This window comes from Equus quagga, chromosome 16 (assembly GCF_021613505.1).
Source record: "Equus quagga isolate Etosha38 chromosome 16, UCLA_HA_Equagga_1.0, whole genome shotgun sequence".
NCBI classification, from domain to species: Eukaryota; Metazoa; Chordata; class Mammalia; order Perissodactyla; family Equidae; genus Equus; species Equus quagga.
Genome location: NC_060282.1, coordinates 80,846,336 through 80,870,447, shown reverse-complemented (window position 1 = coordinate 80,870,447; position 24,112 = coordinate 80,846,336). Strand labels below are relative to the sequence as shown.

General features: G+C 41.7%; 1 protein-coding gene across 1 annotated transcript; it reads left to right on the top strand.

The window, feature by feature from the left end:
- Positions 1–15,726: 15,726 nt before the first annotated feature.
- SLC7A13 (solute carrier family 7 member 13) lies at positions 15,727–21,289 on the top strand. The gene is given in 6 exon segments (XM_046641857.1): positions 15,727–15,755; positions 15,757–15,990; positions 15,992–16,073; positions 16,076–16,382; positions 20,503–20,628; positions 21,258–21,289. Coding segments are annotated over 6 exon segments (810 nt in total).
- Positions 21,290–24,112: the final 2,823 nt, after the last annotated feature.

Here is a 24,112-nt window from a genome sequence, read left to right as displayed (position 1 = left end):
TAAAGCGAAGAATATACCATCACCATTAGGGAGGCTGTTAGATAGAGATTAAACTGCAGTTTTAAGTGACAAGGTAAGGAAATTAGAAAACAAAAACCAGAACAGAAACTCAGCAACTGCAAATATTCCTCCTTGGTTTGAGGAAGACGTATGGGGAGAAGTTGGGAAGAAGAACCAGAGAACTTAAAGAAAATGTAAGGCTTTACTCCCCCCTCGTCCACTCTTCCCTTCCTCTCGGAAATCTCTGTAAGTGGTGTTGATGATGATGATGATGACGATGGTGACGATGGTGATAATATTTCCCGAGCAATGACTATTTGCTGGACTGTTCCAAGTTCTTAATGTGGGTTATTGCATATGATTCTCCCAACGTCTAATTGTAGGTGGAATTATCGTCTCCATTTTATAATGAGGACTTCGATGCTGAAATGGTCAGTGAATTGCCCAGAGTCACACAGTTACTAAATGTTGAACAGAATTAGAACCCAGATAGTAAAATCCAGAGCCAGCACCATCTCTGATGAGTTTGGGGATCGGAAAGAATGACAGGCCTTGCATCCCACGTGGAATTCTGGGAGGAGAGAAATCTGACAATATTCATGCGAGAGGCAACCTCTAAGATGTCGCCCAGTGAACTCCTCCTCCTGGTGCTGACATGCTTTCGTAGTGCTGTTCCACATTGTATCGAAGTGATGAATAGATTGGTATGTGACTTCTGAGGCTAGGTCACCAGGACAATGTGGCTTCTTCTTTGCTCTCTCTCTCGGATCACTCACTCTGGGGGCAGCTAGCTGTCACGTCCTGAGGAGTCTTCAGGAGAAGACTACAGGGTGAGGACTGAGGCCTCCTGCCAGTGTGTGACTCCTGCCATGAGTGACCTCGGGAGTGGATCCTCCAGCCCCAGCCAAACTTTCGGATGTCTGCAGCCCTCCTGACGTCTTGACTACAGCTTCATGTGGGACCCCGAGCCACAACCACCCAAGTAAGTTGCTCCTGAATTCTTGACCATCAGAAACTGAGATAATATATGTTTGTTGTTTTAAGCCGCAAGTGTTGGGGTAACATGCTCTGTAGTAATAGATGATTAACGTAGTGTAGCACCAAGAAAAGACGGCTTCAGTAGAAGTGGCGGTGTGGCATGTCTGAGCAAAGAGAGCACGTGCTAGTCTACCCCAGACCCCCAAGTCTTTTGGTTAAGAATTAAGATCTGAAAGGGCAGCTCAGACCTAGGGTTATGGACATCTGCAGCAGGGTCTGCAGGCTGAACGACGCATGCCAAGGCCCAGATCCCACATTATACCAGCTGAGGACAGATCCAGCAGGCAGTAGAGACAGAGGCCGATGCCCAAGGTCAGGTGGCCCAGCTTCACTCATTGCAGTCACCCCTGAGAGAGGTCAGCTCAGCATTCCTCTCCCACAGACACGAGAAAAGTCTCCCAGGAACTTATAAAATCCCAGGGACTTTATCTGGGGTTAAGGGGACAAAAAAGGAGAGAAATAGGACTTATAAGAGGCTGAGTTTTAAACTGGAAGTGACTAAGTTACCTTGAATTGACAAGAATTAATTTTGTGCCACAGATACAAATTGGGGCTTGAGAGTAAAATTAATTTCAGTTGTGGAGAAATATAAGTTATTTACAGACTTTTGCACACCCAATATTTGCAGTTACAACTCTGCACACCCACTACGTCACCATTGATAGGGACTTCTTTATTCCAGAGCAAGAGAAAAGAAATAGACCGTTGGTGTCACAGAAGAGCAATGCCAGCTTTCCCTGTTCAGAGAGAAGATGTAACTGAATTATTTTTGGTAATGGGAAATAAGACTTTATGGCGAATAGGATCTCTTTCTTTGCATTAATGATGACTAATACTCCTGATGTGCTCACAACCTTCCAGGGACTTGTTCTCACCATTTTACAAATATTAAACTCATTCTATTCTCACAACAAATCTATGGGGTGCTTATTACCATTAACCCTATTGTAAAATGGGGAAACCGAGGCACAGGAAGATGAAGCAAACTGCCAAAGGTCATAGCCAGTCTGGCTGTGGAGTCTATGAACTTAACCACTATCTTCTCAGGCTCCTCAAAATGCATCTTATGTTTCTTCAAATACTTTATTTCCGGTACATCAGGTTTATCCTAAGAGCTGTGACTAAGTTGGAAAAGTGTAAGATTTGGACCCAGATTTAATGTGGATTCTGCTGATAACACTAAATAAGGAGCTTATTGGCTGGTCTCTAACATGGGGGTACTTGCCCTCATTACATGCAGAGATGTTTGTGGAGGTTTCCCCTTTAGTACCCAGACTTCACTGTAAAGGTGAAGGCACTAGGTGTCCTGGCTGTGGAGTGGAGAGCCGCACAGATCTTTGAGGACTGGCTTGTAAACACGTAATCAGGAGATCTGGTGCTCCCTGAGAATCCAGAGCAGGTTTTAAATAGCTCCTAGAGAGCTAAGCTGATCTTTCCAAGGCCAAGTCATCAAAAATAGCTTCCTCGTTTGTGTGCGTGACCTTTCCAGGCCACAGACACAGAGCCATCAAGACTATTCTGCCTTTGCCTGTCTCGGGAGGCAGAGGCATGACTTTTTCAAATGTGAACTATAATTTAAAAATCTAAGTGATCCAATCCTGGTGCTAGCATATAGCGCTGTAAGCCCCGTGGATTTCCCCGAGTTCAGTGGTCTCATGCTGTCTACCAAACACCTCTAAGACAAGGACCAGGGCTCGGTGGCCAGGGCCTGCCTTCATCAGAATATGCAGTAGAAAGAGAGAGAGGCTGAGTGTTCTTCAACAGACAACTTGAGAATCTCCAATAATTTGATTAACTTGTCGTACCCGACGTCTAATAATTTACTGGAAGAAGCATTAATACGATCCTATGGCTTTGCTTACTCCTTTTTGTCAGGCCTGGAAGATAGCCTCCAACATTGCTAAGTCTATTTTAGGGACTTGCCCTGTGAGAACAGTTCTGACCGATACCTATGTGTGAAGCCAGCAGGAAAAAGAAAAATGATTGCCATGCTGAGATATTTCCTAGAACGCCAATCATATGGAAATACTGTGAGACATGAAAAATAAACTAAATTAAACTAGAGGAGAAACATCCAAAGTACTTAGGGGTACAAATTCTGGCACTTTTCTCCACTTAAAAATAATTGGCAATTGGGGCCGACCTGGTGGCATAGTGGTTAAGTTGACACACTCTGCTTCAGCGGCCTGGGGTTCACAGGTTTGGATCCTGGGTGTGGACCTAGCACCACTCGTCCAGCCATGTTGTGGCAGCACCCCACATAAAATAGAGGAAAATTGGCACTGACATTAGCTCAGGGACAATCGTCCTTGAGCAAAAAGAGGAAGACTGGCAACAGATGTTAGCTCTGGGCCAATCTTGCTCACACACATGCAAAAAATCAGCTACTTTGGTCCAGGAAAAAAAAAGTTTCAGTGGTCTTTTCTGTAAAGGGCTTTCCAAGTTCCCACCTGGTAGAACTTGATATATTCACATGAAACGCTGGGTCATGATCTTCTAACACCATTGTTAATCAGCAAAGGACTTGGTTTAATTTTCTAGGTGAGTTGGTTGCAATTTAACACTTTATTTTGTTTATTCATAATTATAAATCAAAATATGGAATAAATAACACTTTGTCTTCCTTATTTATAAAATAAATGATATTTCTTGAAACTTTGCACCACTCTTTTTCCACTACTTTAATGTGGGCAGCTCACTTGGCCTGTTGTTTTTTAATTTCCTGATTCTTGAATCATGTAGAAAAATTTACCATGGTGCATTCTGAGCACTCATCATTTACTCTGTAAACTTCTGCTCTAATATAACTTGCCTTGCAGATGAAAGTTGCTACCATGCATCCGTTTCGACTCTGTGGAACCCTCTCACCTTCACAACTATGACTGTCTCTGCCTCTGTTTTTCAGTTTTAATTTCTTTCCTTTTCTTTTTTTGAGGGAGATTAGCCCGTAGCTAACACTCACCACCAATCCTCCTCTTTTTTTGCTGAGGAAGACTGGCCCTGGGCTAACATTCATGCCCATCCTCCTCTATTTTATATGTGGGACGCCTGCCACAGCATGGCTTGATGAGTGGTACATATGTCCATGCTCGGATCTGAACCAGCGAACCCAGAGCGCCAAAGCTGAGTGCACTAACGTAACCACTGTGCCACCCAGCCGGCCCCCAGTTTTAATTTCTTAAGAGGGGACTCTGACGAGCCTGCCTCATCTTTTTGATCAGGTCATAGGGCACAGACAGCGGTCACTGAACCTGATATTTGCCGGGTGCCCTTGGGCCAAGTACCACCCCTGGCAGACTCAGATGCTGAAGGAAAGTGAGTTCTCACAGAAAGAGACCTGCCACGCCAGCTACTGTGGACATTTGGGGTATAATACAAGGTAGGAACTTACAGGTTGCCCTAGTTCCTAGAATATTTAGTTCTTTTGAAATAAATTCCTTACACTTTATTATGGAGTGCTCGATTTATTTCATAATAAGGATCTTAGTCAGGACGAGGCATAAAAAACAGCTCCTGAAAACGATTGCTCACACTGTTGGTTGGCTGACCCGATGGTTTTTTGTGCTGACTGAGCAGGAGAATTCCCACGAATTTTCTGGGTTGTCTGTGAAAGGAACACGTGAGGCAGCTCCGCCGCCACCCTCTTCCTCCTGCCCAGATCGCTGCTGCTACGCTGAAGCTCCAGCAGCCACCTTGTGACCATTAGGGACCTTGACAGAGGGAAGCTGCTGAACTGGCGTCTACCTCAGTCTTCCCCTGGTGCAAGAAGAAAAGATGACCATATTTTTCAAAACCGCTCAGATTTCCTTTAACTTGATTTGCATGTAGTCCTACTGACACAATAAAATATACTTATACCAAATATGCTTATACCAAAGATTAAGCGGACTGAGGATATTGAAGCCAAAATGGACAGTGTCCCATTTTTTAACGCAATGAAAAATGTCAAGGTGCTGCCCCTTGGAATAGTGGTTAAGTTTGTACACTCTGCTCTGGTGGCCCTGGGTTTGCAGGTTCGAATCCCAGATGGGGACTTACACACCACTCATCAAGCCATGCTGTGGTGGCATCCCACATACAAAATAGAGGAAGATTGGCACAGATGTTAGTTCAGAGACAATCTTCCTCAAGCAAAAAGAGAAAGACTGGCAAGAGGTGCTAGCTCTGGGCCAATCTTCTTCACCAAAAAACATAAATTAAAATAAGTAAATAAATAAAATAAAATAAATAGAGGAAGATTGGCATGGATGTTAACACAGGGCAAATCTTCCTCAGCAAAAGACAAACAAACAAAACAAAAAAAATGAAGACCAATTTCAAAACTGAAAAGTGCATTTACCAGTTTGTCATTTCCCCTTTCCATTTACCATTTCTCTCTTCATAAGTCTAATTCTAAGTACCACCTCATATGAACTGGGCAAGCTGCATTCTTTTACAAGCAGTGATTTTTATAAATTGGCCATTTCCCTCAAAACATTATTATAAATCAATATAAAAACTTCTACTTTGGATGAACTCCTGAGATTTGAATAGTGCAATTTGATTAAGAGCAAGAGGATAAATTAGACCTCCTCCCTTTTCTTCTTTATCTTTCCCTCCAACTCTGTCTTTCGTCTGAGTTTTTTTTAATTTAGTTTTCTCTCTCTCCATTTTCCTATCTGTCTTATACCTGATTTTTTAAATCAGTATAATGTGATACATTTTTCATAAAGCATGTAAGTATTTTTCCTGGTATTTATGTATCTTTGTGGCAGACATTTTTTCCTTATGCATTTTGTGGGGATTTTGCTAGCATGTTATACAATAGAACTAGGAATGGAAAAGTTTTTCAAATTCTGTTTCAAATTATTTTTTCCAGTTTTTTCTGTAGAAATATAATCCTTGTTGGAAGTACATGCTGTTACATCACAGCTGTTGATTTTTCATCCGAAACAAATATGAGATCATAAATGATGATTACATTTGATTATTTAACAATATTTTTCCACTCATAGGTACAAAAACGCTGTATATTTTAATGTTATACACACTAACTAAATGATATAACTCCATCAGTGTCTGAGACATAAGACAGGGTTAAATAACATAGTTTGATATGTTACAAATGTTTTAAAGTGAACGGGATCAGAAAAAATACTTAATGTTGGGTAAAACATATAGAAAGCTAGCCTATGTGATCTCCTTGCATGAGAAGGGCTATGTGGGCAGTATGTAAATGAGAGAAACAAAACAGAACATATTTTCCAGTTGTTACTAAATTCCAGAAAGTTTAAAACAATGTATGGAAACCACATTTCTCTGCCGTAAATCTGAATAGACATTATTTAACCAGAATCCAAAGTTCAGGGGCAAGATTGTTGAAAGGTCTCTAATTTTAAAATCACTGTTTGTAGAAGTAAACCTTTGTTCCCAGGCTGTAAATTATTAAAATAAGTAAATAACGCATTCCCAGTTGTCCTCGTTGGGTTTTCTTGTACAGGTACCCAGTTGTTTCCTGACGCCCCACTCGCAGGGACTGGCGGCACCCTCAGGTCTGCTAAGGACAGGCAGGCATGGATGATGGCCCGCATGTGTCCTCGCTCCAATCCCACGCCTGCTGTTCCCGCCCATTCTCTGGAGGCTGAAGTGTGGGAACCTCCGTGGAGAGTAGAGTTCTCACTTTAGAAGCTTCTCGAATATCCATTCCTTCATCTTCTGTATAACTCACTTTCAATTTTGTCTTGAAGTTATTATTTTGCCTGAGGCAGCAAACTTTGTTTGGTCATTTCTAAATAAAAATAAATTCGGCTATTTTTCAGTCATTTAATTTGAAATTTAGTTATATGCAGGATGCTACCCCCATTCATCTTTTCTTGCTACCCTCTTTCCAGGGTTTGATTTTTAAATTGTAGGGGCTTATGCACCTGCCACTGTGGATGGTGTGAGAGGGGCCTGATCTAACCCAGGTCTTGATTTGTTCAGTCCTAAACTGGAGCCTTCCTTGCTACATAATTTATCCCAGCAGATTCTTGGCAAAGGCTAAGGAGGATGCTTTCTCAATGGCAGCTTGGATAGAAGGTGGATAATGATCTTGGCCTCTGCTCTGCTTCACGGCACTGGTGATTCCCTGGGTCCATTCTTCTCACTTCTTTTTTGAGGATGGTCCATATGGGACCCATTGGGTGTGTATCTCTTTATCCCAGTTGTAGGACCATCTGCCAAGGGCACCATGTTTTCTCCCAGTTAGCTTCCACGCCACACATGGGGCCCAAAAGAACTTTCAGACCTGCTTCTGTGCTGCTCAGGGGTCATAGGCATCTTGGGAGGATGCGTATGTCTCTTTCACAGGCGTTCCGCACCACAATCTCTACTTCCTCACTCTTTTCCTGTTTCCTTGAGGCTGCCATAGCCTCCCGAATTTCAGAAATTCCAGGTGGAAATCAGGGCACAAATTTCCTCTATTCTTGGTTCCCCATCAACACCCTTGCATCAATCCCCCAGGACTTGACTCAGAAGGTACGCGCTAAGAGCAGGGTGGCCAATTCCCCTGATTTGCCTGAGAACTAGGGGGCTCCCAGGATGCAGGACTTTCAGTTTGAAAACACTGACAGTCCTGGAGTCGGTCACTGTAGATGAGCGAGTCCTTTATGCTATACTCAACTCTGTCTTCTCTCCAACGTCGCCTATTTCTTGCTCAGAGGACTCCTTCTCTGATAGGGCTCATTCAGATCAGTTTTTCCCTTTAAAATATTTTCTTTCTGGAAAGGACCTTTTCAGATTAGAAGTGAAGAATTTGGCGTTTACTTTTTTCTCCCTTCACCTTGAAAATCACTTCAGGAAATATATACTTTCTTCTCTCATGTGAGTTGTATTTGGGAGGAGAAAGAGGAAACCAAGAGGGATAAGAGAAAATACCAAAAAAGACTTCACGTATCATGTTACCGTACTTCCTTTATTGAGGTATATTTTATATATCACAAAATTTACTCATTTCAAGTGTACAGTTCAATGATTTTAGCAGCCTGAAACCAGACCACCATGCATGGAGACCTGGGCATCTGAGTAGATCGGGATGGTCAGGTCTCAGCAAACAGAGCCTTTCTGGACATCCTTCAGCCACGAGGCCAACCACCAGTCACTCTCAGAGAAAATGACTGGGCAAAGATTCCGGATATGCTTCTTGAATGTGCAAGAGCTCAGACCGAATTTCTTGCTTTAAGAGATGAACTGGCGGATGCTGGGTTTCACCCGGGGGGCACTGATAAAGAAGACAAGGAATAAAGGGGGGCCTAGAAGTCCAGAAAGCCAGAATGGCAGAGGGATTGTAGAAAACAAGATCAGTGTTGGGAATCCGCAATCAAAAGACACAAACTCAGCAACTCCAGAGGGGCCTGGAACCCACACAAGACAGACCCACTGACTCCAGGGGAGACTTGAACCCACAGACTTGGTGACTCCAGAGGGAACTTGAACCCACACCTCATCACTCCAGAGGGGACTTGAACCCACAGGGAAGACTAGCCAAGGGTTGGATTGCTCCCGTTTCACCAGACCCAAAGTATTGGACCTCTCCAATGGCCAGGTCATGAAATACCTTAATTCCTTAAGCCAGGCTTAAACAGACTTTGTGAGACAACCTAAAAAGTAACTCTTATAGCCATGCCATGGAGTCGGCACCACTTACCTCCGTCAAGAGATCCTCTGAGCAAAGTGCTCAGTGCAACTGTTGGGTCTCCCAATAGGGCAGCGATGTCAAGCTGACAGCACAAGCACGAAGAAGGGAGTCCTCCTTGTGAGGTCCAGTCGTCAGAGGGCTTCCGCAGCCTACTGCTCCACCCGTTGGAAACCAGGGTGGTCAGAGGACCAGAAACTCAGAGGGACAGAGGTCTCTTTGTGGTCGTCAAATTTTGTTACCAAACCAAAGTGGGTTCACTTCTTGGTGAGCTGAAATCAAAGCCTTCGCCAGAAGTGGTTGTCCTACAGAGTAAGATTTATTTGCAGCAAATAGAGACCATGGGGAATCATTTCCAAAACCGTGGCTCTCTGAGCATAGGACAGCATCCCCTTTTATTTCGGTTGGGGAATGAATATTCAAAAGGGAGAGGTGGGTATTCGCTTGTGCAGTCTCAGTTGGAAAACACATTTCCACATACATCGCATACTGTGGTAATAAGGCCTAAGCTCTGGCTGGGGTGGAGATCTTAATATTAAAATGAAGCAAAGGTCACTCTCAGGTACTTCTTGGTCCACACAGGCGTTGCTCTGTCATGGAGTTTGAACTGATTCGGGGTGGTTGGTGATTGCATCACTTCACATAACTAAAAAAACAATTTGGAGAAGCAGTTAAGTGCTTCCAAAATCTCCTTCGAGGTCCTTGGGGCAATTAATCGGTGATGGGTTGATGATATTTTTCTAAGGCGTATATATTCTTGCTGATTTTCTTTTAGTTTTTCTATCAGTTTTTGAGAGCAGAGTATCAAAGTCTATAACTACTGTTCAATTTTTTTGCTTCTAGCTCCAATTCTGTCAATTTTAGTTTCATATATTTGGGGTTCAGTTAGTTGTTCATAGTTGTTTCTTTTACTATTCTTTAAAAGTTAATTAGTGGCATCTGAACTTAACGCAATCTAGTTTAGATTAATATTAACAATTTCAATAGTATACAGAAACTTTGTTCTAACATATCTCCATCCCTCCCTTCTCCTATGTGATATTATTGTTACACAAATTCTATCTTTACATATTAGAAGACCATCAACACAGGTTTCTATTGCTTTATATAGTTGTCTTCTATATCAGATAGGAGAAGAAAAGGTTAGAAAAATTACATTTGTATTGTGTTTTATATTTGTCTATCTAGTTACCTTTACTAATTTCTTCTATTTCTTCCTGTGAATTTGAGTTGCCCTCTAGCATCTTTTCATTTAGACTGAAAGACTCCTATTAAGACAGAAGTGGAGGTGGTGAATTCCCTCAGCTTTTTTTTTGATCTCGTAACATTTTAATTTCTCCCACAGTTCTGAAGAGTAGTTTTGTTGGATATGGAATTCTAGGCTGCTGGTCGTTTTCTTCCCAACTCTTCCAATGTGTCATCCCATCGCTTTTGGCCTCCGTGGTTTCTGATTAGAAATTGGCATTAATCTTATTGAGAATTTCTTACACATGGTAAGTCATTTTTCTCCTGATGATTTTGAGATTCTGTCTTTGTCTTTCTACGGTTTGACTATGATGATCTTAGGTGCGGACCTTTTTGCGTTTATTCTACTTGGGATTCATCTGTTTTCCATCAATTTTGAGAATTTTTCGGCCATCGTTTCTTCAAATATTCTTTCTACTCTTTTCTCCCCATTCCTTCTAGTGCCTCCCTTATATGCATATGTTAGTATGCTTGATGGTATCACACAGGCCTCTGAAGCCCTGTTCATTTTTCTTTATCCTTTTTTCTCCTCAGATTGTAAAATCCTAATTGATCTGCTTTTCAGTTCTCTGATTCTTTCTTCTGCCAGCTCAGATCTTATGTTGAGTCCCTCTAGTAAATTTTTCATTTCAGTTATTGTACTTTTCAATTACAGAATTTCTATTTGTTTCTTTTTTATACTTTATATCTCTTTATTAATATTCTCTATTTGGTGAGATATTGTCACACTTTCTTTTCCTTTTTTTAGGCCAGTTTCCTTTATTTCTTTGAACATATAGTTGATTTTAAATGTTTGTCTGGTATGTAAAGATCTGGGCTTCCACTGGGAGAGCTTCTATTGATTGCTTATTTTCTTGTGAATGGGCCATAATTTCCTGCTTCTTTATGAGTCATTCAAATTTTTATTGAAACTAGACATTTTAGATAATATAATGTGACAACTCTGGAAATCAGGTCCCTCCTCCCTGGAGTTTGTTGCTATTGCTGCTGTTTTGTGTGTGTGTGTGTCTGTTTGTTTAATCACTTTTATGGACTATTTTTATAAAATCTATATTACGAGTTGAATTGTGTCCTTCCAAAAAGATGGGTTTTAAGTCCTAACACCCAATACCTCAGAATGTGACTTCATTTGGAAACAGGAACTTTACAGAGGTAACCAATTTAAAGTGAGGTCATCAGGGTGGGCCCCAACCCAATATGCCTGCTCACCTTATAAGAAAGGGAAATTTAGACACAGAGATGGATAGGCACAGAAGAAAGATGACATGAAGATGCAGATGGAGAGAAGACGTGTGACTGGAGTCTTGCATCTACGAACCAAGAAATGTTCAGGACTGCTGGAAACCACCAGGAGCTGGAAGAGACTTTGAAGGAGTGTCACCTAGAGCCGTCAGAGACAGCATGGCCCTGCTGAGATCTTGATTTTGGACTTCTAGCCTCCAGAAGAATGAGACAATAAATTTCTGTTGTTTTAAGACATGCGATCTTTGGTTCTGTATTACGGCAGCCCTGGGAAACTAACATGGTCTATATTCCCTGCAGTGTGCAGCCGCTGAATTGTCTACTAGGTGGGCCCAGCAGTCAGCTGATGAGTGACCAGAGATTTCCATAAATGCTTGGAGCCAATAAACCCTCCACTTTTTGCCAAGGAGCGCTGTGTGTGTGTCGAGACGTGCCTTCCCTGCTCAGGCAATTTACCAGTTTGCCTTGGGCTTCATTTCCTGTTTGCACAGCCCTCAAGGTCAGCCAGAGGCAAGAGACTGGGGCCCTGTCAGATGTTCCCTGGGCGTTCACACACCCAGAACATGCACATGGCCTTCTAGATATTCAGGAATATGTCATTCTTGTCAAAGGCTCTTCTGGACATCTCTTCCTCCAGATCTTCCTTTTAAATTTCAGGCTGGGATGTTTTCCCTGAACTAGCATTGCTGCCCTCACAGTTACGGTGTTATAAATGATTTCAGCTGATTGTTTCAGGTAAATGCCCTGCCCGTAGGGATTTTCCCACAGAGCCAGCTCTGAGTCATGTCCAAGCCCTGCCAATTGGTCCTTTCCCAGGAGCTGTGTCCAGTGGGAAGAATGATCTGGAGATGGTGCCCATCTACGAGCTCCTGGTGTGCCCCTTTCCTGTGGCTGCAACACTGTGTTTTTTTATGGCTGCCAGGATTTCAGGGCAGCTGGTTTTCAAGGCTACTGGGAGCTGGGGAAAGGAGGATGGGAGGAGGCGAAGTTAAAAAACCCACAAACTCAACCATTTTAATGGAAGTTCAGAAGCTTTTCTTGAATAACTTCTCTTCAGATTGTTGCAAGTCTTGGGTTAGTTTCTAAAGCAGAGAAAAAGTTGATTTTGACGCGTTTTCCAGTATTTTGCCACCCTTGTGAAAGAGCAGACGTGGGGAGCCTCAATCTGCCATTGGCTACCACATTTATTTTTAAGTCAGGGCTACAAAAAGTAGACTTTAGACATTCAGACCATGGACTGGAGGCGTTGGCAAGCTTCTTGACTTCTATGGGCATCTTTTTGCATCTCTGTACAATTGACTTAATGATATACACTCAATAAGACTGACACCTTTAGGCCTGTGGTCATGACTGATCTTCTCTTAGTAGGGCAATTATAGAAAAAGAAAAATAAAGATGAAAAAACAACATTGTAAACCCTTCTAAGTGACATCTGGCTGTAAAATTTAATGTCCTTTGAAATGTCTGCTCTCAGCTGTTCCAGTCTCCTGTTTCTTGAGTCCTGCGTAAGAAGGCCTGCTCATGGCCGCTTCCCATTGAGCTTTCCAGAGTTTCTGTCCAAGGGCTGAGCTCGCCTAGACGCTGTGTGGAAGATATTCCAGCACTGCAGGAGCTGTGCCTGTGAGCCTAACGTTGGATGACTCACACGTTTTCCCCTTTGATGTAGTAACCCCACATAGAATCTTCAAGAATAGCCCCTTCAGACGAGGGGCACTGTTTCGTAGAGTACATCCCCTGAGTGAGGAGAATCTCTGATAGTCCTGAGACAGCAGAAGTGGGGATTGATAGCCCAGCCAAGTGTCCCGTTTCACATTCCCTATTTTCAGAGTCACAGACGTGCCCGAATACTGTAGGACTCCTGGGATGCACGAGATGGCATAGCCTTTTGCTCCTTGTATCAATCAGAGCAACAGAACCACTAAGAACTCTGTATTTATATCTTTTGTCTAATTATCTGTATCTACATCTATAGCCACATCTATATCTACGTCTATCTATATTTGTTTATCTTTATTTATCTGTATCTCTATCTGAATCTCTTTCTATTTAGCTGCAAACCAATATAAATTAAAAGGATTTGTTTGTTATAGAGGTTTGACTTTGTGCATTTGTGGGAGCTGATTAAGCAGTCTCTCTGAAGGCTGTTGTCCTCAAGTCTGATACTGGGAAGTGGAAGTTCAGGTAATCCAGAAGGAATGATGGATGTCAAAGTGGAGGAGAACAAGAACAAGCTGGAACTTGCGAGCATGAGTTGGAGTCCACAAGGATGAACTGAAGTCTGTGTTAGTTCTCATTACCACTAACCTTTATTGTGTGCATAACTTGCAGAAGTTGGGGCCCTTCATCTCCGAGCTAAGCACCCTCTGACCCAGAGGTTGGAGAAGCTGAAGGAGGGTCTTGGTGAAAGTGACGTGGCTGTGGGATGTCATGGCCTCAAACCAACAAGGTGAGCCAGCAGACCCATGACAGTTACAGCAACAAGGTGGGCCCTTGTATATGAGACAGTGTATGTTGTAAGAGAAGAATTGCACAGAATACTTCTTAAAAAGGGCAAGACAGGCTTTCTTCAAGCTACTGCAGTAGGCAAAAGAGACTTCAGCCTAGAGCCGAGCTCAACTCCAAACACAGCAAAGACAGCTGGGGGTTTATAACCAAGGGGCGGAATGAGGGTGTCAGCGGATGGAAAATTATCAAGAAGAAATTGATTCGACACCAAGGACGTGGGTATTCTTGCTAAACTGCTCTGAGCAGATCAAGGAGGCGGCCTAGTGGGGAAAGGGGCTCGAAGGAGGTGGACTGAAGTTTCTCAAGGAGGGGTTTCTTGTCAGCATGAACTATCAAAACAATTGCTGTTTCACTTCTGCTCTCCAAACCTCACACGAAAGTCTTCCTTATGGTCCATTCTAACCAAGAAACTGGGGAAAGACATTTCAGCCTGGCCAAAGAGACACGCTATGGAGCGCCCAGCCTCCTACTGGGGACCTGTAGGAGGGTTCTAGTCCTGTTTTCCTGCTATGAGATTCTGACTGTGGGGAGAGTGTCCCCCCGCGGTCTCTCCTGAAAGTAGGTGAGTAGTTGGGGGACTCATCAACAGGATGTTGACTAACTCTGCCCCCTTCTTTGACTATGTTTCTACCTTTTTTTTCATGAGTTAAATTGTATTTTACTCTCTTTGAAAATATTTTATTGTGATAACACTCAACATGAGATCTATCCTCTTCACAAATTTTCGGCATACATTATTGTTGACTATAATGATGCTGTACAGCAGATCTCTGGAACGCATTCATCTTAATTAGCTGAAACGTTATGACTGTGGAATAACTTCCCATTTCTGCTCCCCTCCCAGGCCCTGCTAACCACCATTCCAGTCCTTCGTTTTATCAATTTGACTATTTTAGATACTCCGTGGAAGTGGAACTATGCAATACTTGTCTTTCCGTGTCTGGCTTATTCCACACACTTTGTTTCTATCCTCAGGTGAGCTTCCTGGAGCCCTTCTCTCGCTCCCAGGTCCTTGCTCTCTGGGACGCAGACCCGGTCATTGTTTACCGAGATTTATGCGGTGCTGTCAGTGGATTTTCCCGGATGCAATCTGCTACAAAACAGCCAGTTCACCCACAACCAGAGCAAAAACATAAAAATTTCATTTTCATTTACTCTTAGAGGATAATTTGGAAACGATTTACTTCTGAGGCTGGGGGTGTGCCCCGAGCTGACGAGGCTTTGAAGATACTCAAAACAATGGTTGGCGTTGTAAAGTTAATGTATGTAAGAGCCACTAAGGCCCAGGCCTCGCTCAGATGTTTAGGACCCTGCTTCCTTCTGTCTATGGGGTCGGGCCTTCTCCCGTACTTCCTGTCCACATTTTTCTGCATGTGACCCACGCTACCAGGACGATGTCTGGTTAAGGACAGGCTTATGGTGCAAGGTGTTTCACTCCCTCGCCTTGTTAATTGGCATCCATGAGCCTGATGGAAAGTAAATACTTCGTTTCTTGAAAGCTTGACGATAAGAAATGGGAGAAAAAGGGAGCAGGGTAAGCAAGAGGATAGTAAGGGAGCTAATTCTTCAGCGTTCGTGGGAGGAAGTCACGGACGCTCTCTCAAGTTGAGATGGTTAAGAATAAAAGTCTTTTCATATTATTCAGAGTTATGAAGGCAACTACCAGAAAGAACTAAAAACATTCATGTTTTTAAATGGTTGTTTCCAGAGAAAACTGGGAATGTGTCTGGGAAAGAGTGAAGCGGAGCAGAAAACGCCTGCTTTTTGCTGTAATACTCTGCCTTTTGAAGTCCCTTTCTTCCATCTGAAAGTATTATTTTGATAATGATTAAAAAACAAGTCAAACTAAACCTTTCCAAGTCATCTTGCCCTATTTTACTTGGATGCATCACATGTATTTTTTAATGATTGAAAATGGGCTAGATTTAATGAAGGTGGAACAAAAAGGACAGCGCTGTCTTATTTCAGAGAATCCACGGACATCCTTTCCAGCAATATAGACAGAAAAATTCAGAAATCATAAGTTTTAAAATTCTTCAATTACAATGGATAAAGGGAAGACGATCCAGCTCAAAAGTGTTTGGATCTTTCTGGGTCACACGTTTTGTCACAGGTAACGTAATTGGCGCTGGAATTTTGGTGGCCCCCAAAGGAGTGTTGAAGTACTCTTCCATGAACGTGGGGCTCTCCCTGTGCATCTGGGCTGCCCGTGTCCTGTCGGCCGTGATGACTTCCCTCTGCTCAGCGGAGATAGGTACAACCTTCCCATGCAGTGGAGCTAACGTCGACTTTCTCAAGAGATGTTTTGGCAACCCCGTCTTTTCTGAGACCCTGGACGAGCTTGTTTCTGCAGCGAGGACCAGTCGCCAGCCAAGCCCTGCTTCTCGCCGAGTAATCAGCATCCAACCTCTTTATTCCAGCTGCTCTGCTCCAAATCTGCCAAAGAAATGTCTGGCGCTGGCCATATTGTGGGTTGTGGGAATTCTGAATTCTCGTGGTGGAAAAGAGATAACTTGGCTTCAGACAGCCAGCACCGCGCTGAAAGTGGCCGTACTTGGCCTCATTTCCCTAAGTGGAGGGGTGTTGCTAGTGAGAGGAAGGAAGGAGAATGTAGGAAGGTTTCAGAACGCTTTTGCTGCTGAGTTCCCAGAAGCCACCCAGTATATAGAAGCTGTCTTCCAAGGATATTTTGCATATTCAGGTGGGGGATGCATTATATTTATAGCAGGTAATTAACAATCCTTTGAGAAAAAAATCACAAGCCATGACCTAATGCTCACAATGTGAAATGTACATCTTTTAACATGTTTGGGAGTTTTATTGTAAAGAAATGATTCAATATTTTTTTTCTTCTTTGTGCTTTCTAAATCAAGTGAGAACATGCCAGACTTTAAATTTTTTCCCCCATTTATTCAAATGAATAATTTTATTCTTTAATAACTATGCTATAATTATTTTATTGAACAACTTCTCTTTTTCAGCTTTCTTTTCTAGGACCACAGATATGGGACTTCCTTGTTAATCTAGTTTCTTTTTTAAGATTGGCACCTGAGCTAACATCTGTTGCCAATCTTTTTATTTTCTTCTTCTTCTTCTTCTCCCCAAAGCCCCCCAGTACATAGTTGTGTATTCTAGTTGTGGGTCCTTCTGATTGTGCTATGTGGGACGCTGCCTCAGCATGGCCTGATGAGACTTAGGCTCTTAAGCATTTTTAAAGAGAAGAGGATCATCAACATCCTAGATTGTGCTGAGGCTGATTTAATGCTCTTCCCTTCAATGTCAGGACAAAAGTTTTCTCTCTTCATTTTCAAAATCAGTCTGTTCCCTTGAACTCTATCTATATGCTTTCCCTCTCTCTCCCTCGGGAATCTTTCACATTCATTTATTTCATTTTTCTCAATTTCAACCTTTTTACTAGTTCTTTTCCTTGATGTATAAACACGAAGTAGGCTCTACCCTTGAACAAATTTTTCCCTTAATGTTAGGACCCCTTGTCGTTGCTGATGTGTCCATCACTCATGAAATCATTCCACCAGCAAATATCTTTCCAAACAGCAACTATTTTTAAAATGCTGTATTGGTGCCTTAAGATGAGTAAGATTATTCTTTACCCTAAAAAGGCTTACGGTCTAGTAGAAAAGACAATACCTAAATTTTGGTCTGACCTCTGCCACTTACAAGCTTTGGCAAGTGTCTTTACTTCTCTGGACTTCCTTTTTCTTTTCCTTCATCTGAAAAATGGGGATTATGGCTTAAAATCACTATGGTTCTGTGCCTTATAAACAAATAATGGCATGACAGTATTTAACAAATGGCCATAAGGGAACAACTTAATTACTGTGGAAATTTAGTAGAAGGCAAGATCAGCTTTCGCTATGTCGTCATGTGGAAAAGGTGGCAATTTTAATTGAATCCAGAAGATTCCAGCAGTAGAAAAATATGAGTGAAGCCGTGGAGACCTGCAGTGTGCAGGTGCATTGAAGACCCGGCACGTAGTCTTGGGTGACTGCAAAAGGCTTTCCATCTGATGGGCTTGATAGTAGATATGACGACTGGGGCAAGTCCATAGAGAGAGAATAACATGGTTTAGGGTTGGAGACAGGTGACTGGGGAATGCCAACTTTTAGGTGATAGGTAAAGAAAGGTGATCCAGTGAAGAAGCCACTGGAAGTTTAGAGAATTCTTTTAAAAAATCACCATATGTTCCAAAAAGAGTTTGTAATCAAGCTGGTGAAAAGCTTTCAGAAGTTGAGGAGCATGAGGACTGATCAGAAGTCATCTCATTGACTAAGTAAGAAGTTGTCGGTGAATTTTGAGTCTGAGAGGAAAGTTACTTTGCACTGAGTTAAAAAATGGGGTCTGGAGCAAAGAAAGCAAGGAGAGGAGACTACCCTTTCATGGAGTTTGCAATTACATGCTGCACTGCAATTTGAGAGGCTAGCACAACTAATGAAGCTTTCTCTTTTTCTCACTTTGTCTCTCTCTCTTTTTTTTTCCCCTGAGGAAGATTAGCCCTAAGCTAACATCTGCTGCCAATCCTCTTTTTATTTTGCTGAGGAAGATTGAACCTAAGCTAACATCTGTGCCCATCTTTCTCTATTTTTTATATGTGGGACACCTGCCACAGCATGGATTGATAAGCAGCGTGTAGGTCCACGCCCAGGATCCAAACCTGTGAACACCTGGCAGCCAAAGTGGAGCGCGTGGACTTAACTGCTGTGCCACTGGCCGGCCCCTCTCTCTTTTAAGGATAGAAGAGATATCTCTGATTTCCATTTGAACCAATTTCATCTTGTTTCATTGCTAGATAACTTTTCTCTGCTAAAAATAGATTTACAAAATTTGCTAACCTACAAACAATTGTAGAATTCTTCACAAGCAGCTGGCAGTAAACTAAAGCTGGAGGAATTTCAGTGTATCCTGGGATTAATAATTTACTTAATAAATTTTAAGGACTGCTAAATTCTAAGTAACAGTTTTACCTGTAACGTTGTAATTTGTAGGCAGCTGATTTTGCATATTGTGGGCACAACCATCTTCTAAGTTCGAGACCATGGCTATTCACCCCGTCGGGTCATTATAGCCTTAAATTACGGTATGTTATGTTGCATTATATTCCCTACCTCCTCTCTATAAATCTAATACATAATGAGAAACAGTAAAAGGCCCAGAGGAAAGTCGAGTTAATCCTAAAAGTTGCCTTTTTGCTTGTTTAAAAGCTTTAACTAATAATCATAGTCATTAATAACTTATTGAGTGCTATATTTTTCATTTCCCCCAATACATGGGTGAGGAAATTGAAACTTTGACAGTCAATAAATTGTGCAGAAGCCCACAACTGGTACGTGGTGCAGGTAGCATTTAAATGAGAGTTTTTGACATTCTTTACTCTTCAACTGCTCAATGAGCCCATATTAGTGTACACCATGGACATGACATTCAACCCTGGGCAAGTGCAGATGGAAGAAATTCGACACAGGTGAAAGGACAGATATCTATTAGCCAGAGCAACTTGGCTTTAAGTAACAGAAACGTACATACATTAGCTTAAACAGTAAAAGAAGAATTTACTGGAAGGATAACGCCGTAATTCAAGGAAGACCTGAACACCCAACCTTCAGGAGCAGCAGGAACTAAGGCAGCTCTAGAACTGAAACAAACAGAGTTCTTAGCCGCCCTTCGTTTTAGCCAACATTACATTGCCGTTTTCCTGATTCTCTCAGTTTTGTTGACATTTGGTTCAAATTCTGGAGAGAAATCTTCTGTACAACAATTGACTTGCAGGGAGTCAGAGTCTGTACCTGGTTCTATTGCCAGTGGCCAGGGCACAGTTACACAGAACCATAACGTTCAATTCTTTATGTCAGGGATAATTCCCAGAGAATGGCAAAAATGGGGAAAATGGTGTGACAAATGGGACAATATTTGAGAATAAGACTATCCTGGAAAGTCCATTTATATGCTGCTAATCAAGACCTCTTTTTTCTTTTTTTGCACTTACTCTTGGCATAAAGGGAAGGTAAAGAGCCTACAGGGAGAGACGACTTATGACGGACTCTTTGACTCTTTCCATCTATGCTGTGGGACTGTCTACCAGGACAATTTTGCTGGTCAAGGAAAGTTTCCTCTCCCATTTTCCCAGAAATTATGACTTTGCTGAGATCCAAAGTAAGAGTAATGCTCAACAAGACAACTAGGAAAGAACATTTCACATGAGAGAATGGGCTCTATGGCTTCTGGGGGCACAGCAATTTTGAGGAACTGGAAAAAGTCAGAGCGGTTATAGCATAGAGAGCAAAGGGGCCCGCCCAGTTGTTACATAATACGTTCTCCCAGGACTTCATCTCTCATGGACACTCACCACAGTCACTGCTGTATGTTTCATTGATGTGAGCATTTAATTAACGCACAGCTCCTCTTCTTGAGGGTAGGCTCCATGTTTGTTTCTGCTCACCACTGTATTTCCACTACCCAACTCAGCGCCTTGTACCTAACGGATGAGGCTGAACACACAGGTAGGTTCCAAACCATCCCACGGGCTCAGCTTTCATTTCATTCTTAAGAAATTTTACCACCTATGGGGAAAAGGAAGCAATGTTCCCTTTTCTTCATTTAGCACCAAGCTCAGAAAGGAGGTGGGGGTGTCACAGTTCACCAATGTAGATGTTCATGCGTGTGTGTGTGTGTGTGTGTGTGTGTGGTGGGTGGGGTGGAAAGGAAGAATCCAGCCCAATAGTTGATATATGGAGCTATTTTAAAGATCAATTTAAGAAATAATTTTTAGCAGTTGTGATTTTGCTGTTTTATGTCATATATGGGAGGTGACGAAACCCAGACAGACAATTCCAAGTGCATCCTTACCGCGTTACCTTTGGTGACTGTCCTTTATTTACTGGTTAACATTTCCTACCTGACTCTTCTGACACCCAGGGAAATCCTCTCTTCAGGTTTGTATGCAAATGACTTAGGGAATAAATAATAATTATGACCGTTCTGGTCCTTTTATTAATATTACCTAAATATTACTTTACCAGTTAAGACTGCTGTCTCCTTTTCATTATTTCATATGTAGAATCAACTTACAATAATTTTTTTTTCAGGAAGATTAGCCCTGAGCTTACTGCCAATCCTCCTCTTTTTGCTGAGGAAGACTGGCCCTGAGCTACCGTCGTGCCCATCTTCCTCTACTTTATACATGGGACGCCTACCACAGCATGGCGTGCCAAGTCGTGCCATGTCTGCACCCGGGATCCGAACTGGTGAACCCTGGGCTGCCGAGAAGCGGAACGTTCGACCTTAACCGCTGCACCACCAGGCCGGCCCCTCAACTTACAATTTTTGAAAATAGCAGAGGGGCCAAAAAGCATAATTGGGTTAGAAAAGAGTTTCATGTTTACGCATGGTTTTGCGTTTTCTGATAATATGGAAAAGTATACATAATGCTGATGTATGGTGCAGACTGGGTTCAAAATATTCCTATTCCACTCATGATCTCTTCTCATCAGTGTGACCTATGTCGTCGGTGCTTATATCTGCTACAACTTTCACAACACTGATTTTCCACGTGTTCTTCTAGGTGACATCAACAGTGATAAACTTGAAATGTAGGATATTAGCAGTTAAGAGTAGATGCTAACGGTCAATTGGTGCATATAATTAACATTATTAATATGTAATATACTGTTGTTGTTTACCATAAGTAACTGTAAAATTTATGGTGGCAAAGGGCTCTGGGCATATTGGAAATTTGACTAAAAGATAAGTAATTTAGGGCCCTAAGTATAGAATAAAGAATGAAAGAATAAGAAAACCTTAAAGAAATAAACATACATTAAAAAACGAGTAACAGATTCAAGCGATAAAAGGAAGTTTGGAAAGAAATAAGGACCAGGGAACGCGGAAGACTAGCAATGTCCTAAAAGCAGAGTTAAACCTTGAGTCAGCACCTTCTCAGAAAAGCCTATCAGCCAGGACCTTCAAGACTAATCTCTTTTGAGGAGTTATTACTGGCTTGGTGAATCTTCGAGGTACTGGCGGCGATCTAAGAGAGGTTTACTATAAACGTCCTTACATATTTTGCCTCAATTTCTGTGCCACTGCTGTGCAGGACGCTGCCGTACACGTGGCGTCTGTGTTGATTCATGATGGTCTAGCTCTCTGAGCGACCTGTAAATAGTCATCATCAAGATTCTGAGAATTTGTGGGAACAAACCAAATCGGATAAGAACAAGCAGTGATTTATTAGCTACTCTGATTACATAGAGAACAAATTTACAAAGTTAATTACGGGTGTGATCAGAGCTGCTGGACGGCCGGCCTGGCCGTTGTGGCTCACTAGAGCTGGCGTCTGTTATGACTGCCAGTGCTCTGGTCATACTGGTTGTTAAAAAGTTATGAATATGTCCTCTGGTGTGTCATAAGAGTTGCCACAGTTGTGTGGGTGGCATAGCAGTTTGGACGTGTGTGGAAGACTCGTGAAATGTTCTGACCGTAATCGCTTGTGATTCGGTTTACAGTGCTTTCTCTTACAGACGTATAATCCTTAGGCCTTGTTTAAACTCTCAAATAATTTTTTTGAATTCAAATGTCTACCTTTTATTGTATTAGGAATTCAGATTAAGAAAATAATCAGAGCTATACATGAAAAATGTATGTGTAGGGACAAACACAGCTATTACATATGAAAGCAAAATATTAAAGATCACCAAAATATCCAATAAGTTTGAAATAAATAAATAATGTATGGAAACCCACATAACAGACCACTCTGAGCTTTTCCAAAGATCATATTGTTGAGGAATGCTTAAAGTAAAAGGCCAGTGCCTATAATGTAATAATGAGAGAAAAGGCAGGATCTATGTTATCACATAAAACAGAAAGTAAACAGTTAACAATGGAGATCTGCCAGAATGATATTGTGAGTATTTTTGCTTTATTCTTTATGGAATTTTCTAAATTTTCCTTAATGAACAGCATAATTTATATGATAGGTGGAAAATTTATAAGCAAAAGAAATAGATTAATAAATTAAGGAAGTTTTAGGATTAAGGAGTGAATGTTTTTAATCAAATGGGTGTATTTAAAAGATGTGAAGAGTTTCCAAAGGAATATAGAGCATCTGGAATGCAGCGTGAATTGGACGCTACATTCTATTTGGTGAACATTGAAAAAAATTATACCACTTTGTGATAAATGTTAGATTCTATGGTTTACAGAGAAAAAGTACCAATGATCTTAATATTGTAATGTTTTTGTTTGTGTCAGTGTCATATCTCTGACATTTCTTTATTGATTGTTCTCTTAGAAGAAAAACTAGTAGCCTTCATTTAGAATGAGCTCTACAGCAGGGCAGAGAACGATGCCCCTCTTGAATGACAGGTGTGGAAATGCCACAATGAGCAGCCCTGGTTCCTGGCTTTTTCCGCCTGAGGAAGCCCCACAACACACTGCTGACAGCGGTGCTCACATTTGGTGTTCTTGAGGGTTCCATGTTATATGTAAAACTAGGGAATATTGGCATAGGAAAAGACAATCTAAAATAGTAAGTAGATTGTATGGGAGCGGAGGCTAAGAAGGTTTCGCTGAGCAGAAGCAGCCTGCAGGTAGCTGGCCAAACAGGTGGCATTAAGAATTTTGAGAGGAGTTCTTTGTATATTTTGGATATTAACTCCTTATCTGATATGTGGTTTGCAAATATCTTCTCCCAATTGTTAGGTTGTCTTTTTTGTTTTGTTGATGGTTTCCTTTGCTGTGCAGAAGCTTTTTAGTTTGATGTAGTCCCATTTGTTCATTTTTTCTTTTGTTTCTCTTGCCCGGTCAGACATGGGACTTGAAAATATGCTGCTCAGACCAATGTCATAGAGCGTACTGCCTATGTTTTCTTCTAGAAGTCTCATAGTTTCAGGTCTAACATTCAAGTCTTTAATCCGTTTTGAGTTGATTTTTGTGCATGGTGTAAGGGAATGGTCTACTTTCATTCTTTTGCATGTGGCTGTCCAGTTTTCCCAACACCATTTGTTGAAGAGACTCTCCTTTCTCCATCGTATGCTCTTGGCTCCCTTGTCGAATATTAGCTGTCCATAAACGTGTGGGTTTACTTCTGGGCTCTCAATTTTGTTCCATTGATCTGTGTGTCTGTTTTTGTGCCAGTACCATGCTGTTTTGATTACTATGACTTTGTAGTATAATTTGAAATTGGGGAGTGTGATACCTCCAGCTTTGTTCTTTTTTCTCAGGAATCCTTTGGCTATTCGAGGTCTTTTGTTGTTCCATATAAATTTTAGGATTCTTTGTTCTAATTCTGTAAAAAATGTTGCTGGAACTTTGATAGGGATTGCGTTGAATCTATAGATTGCTTTAGGAAGTATGAACATTTTAACAATGTTAATTCTTCCAATCCAAGAGCACGGAATATCTTTCCATTTCTTTGTG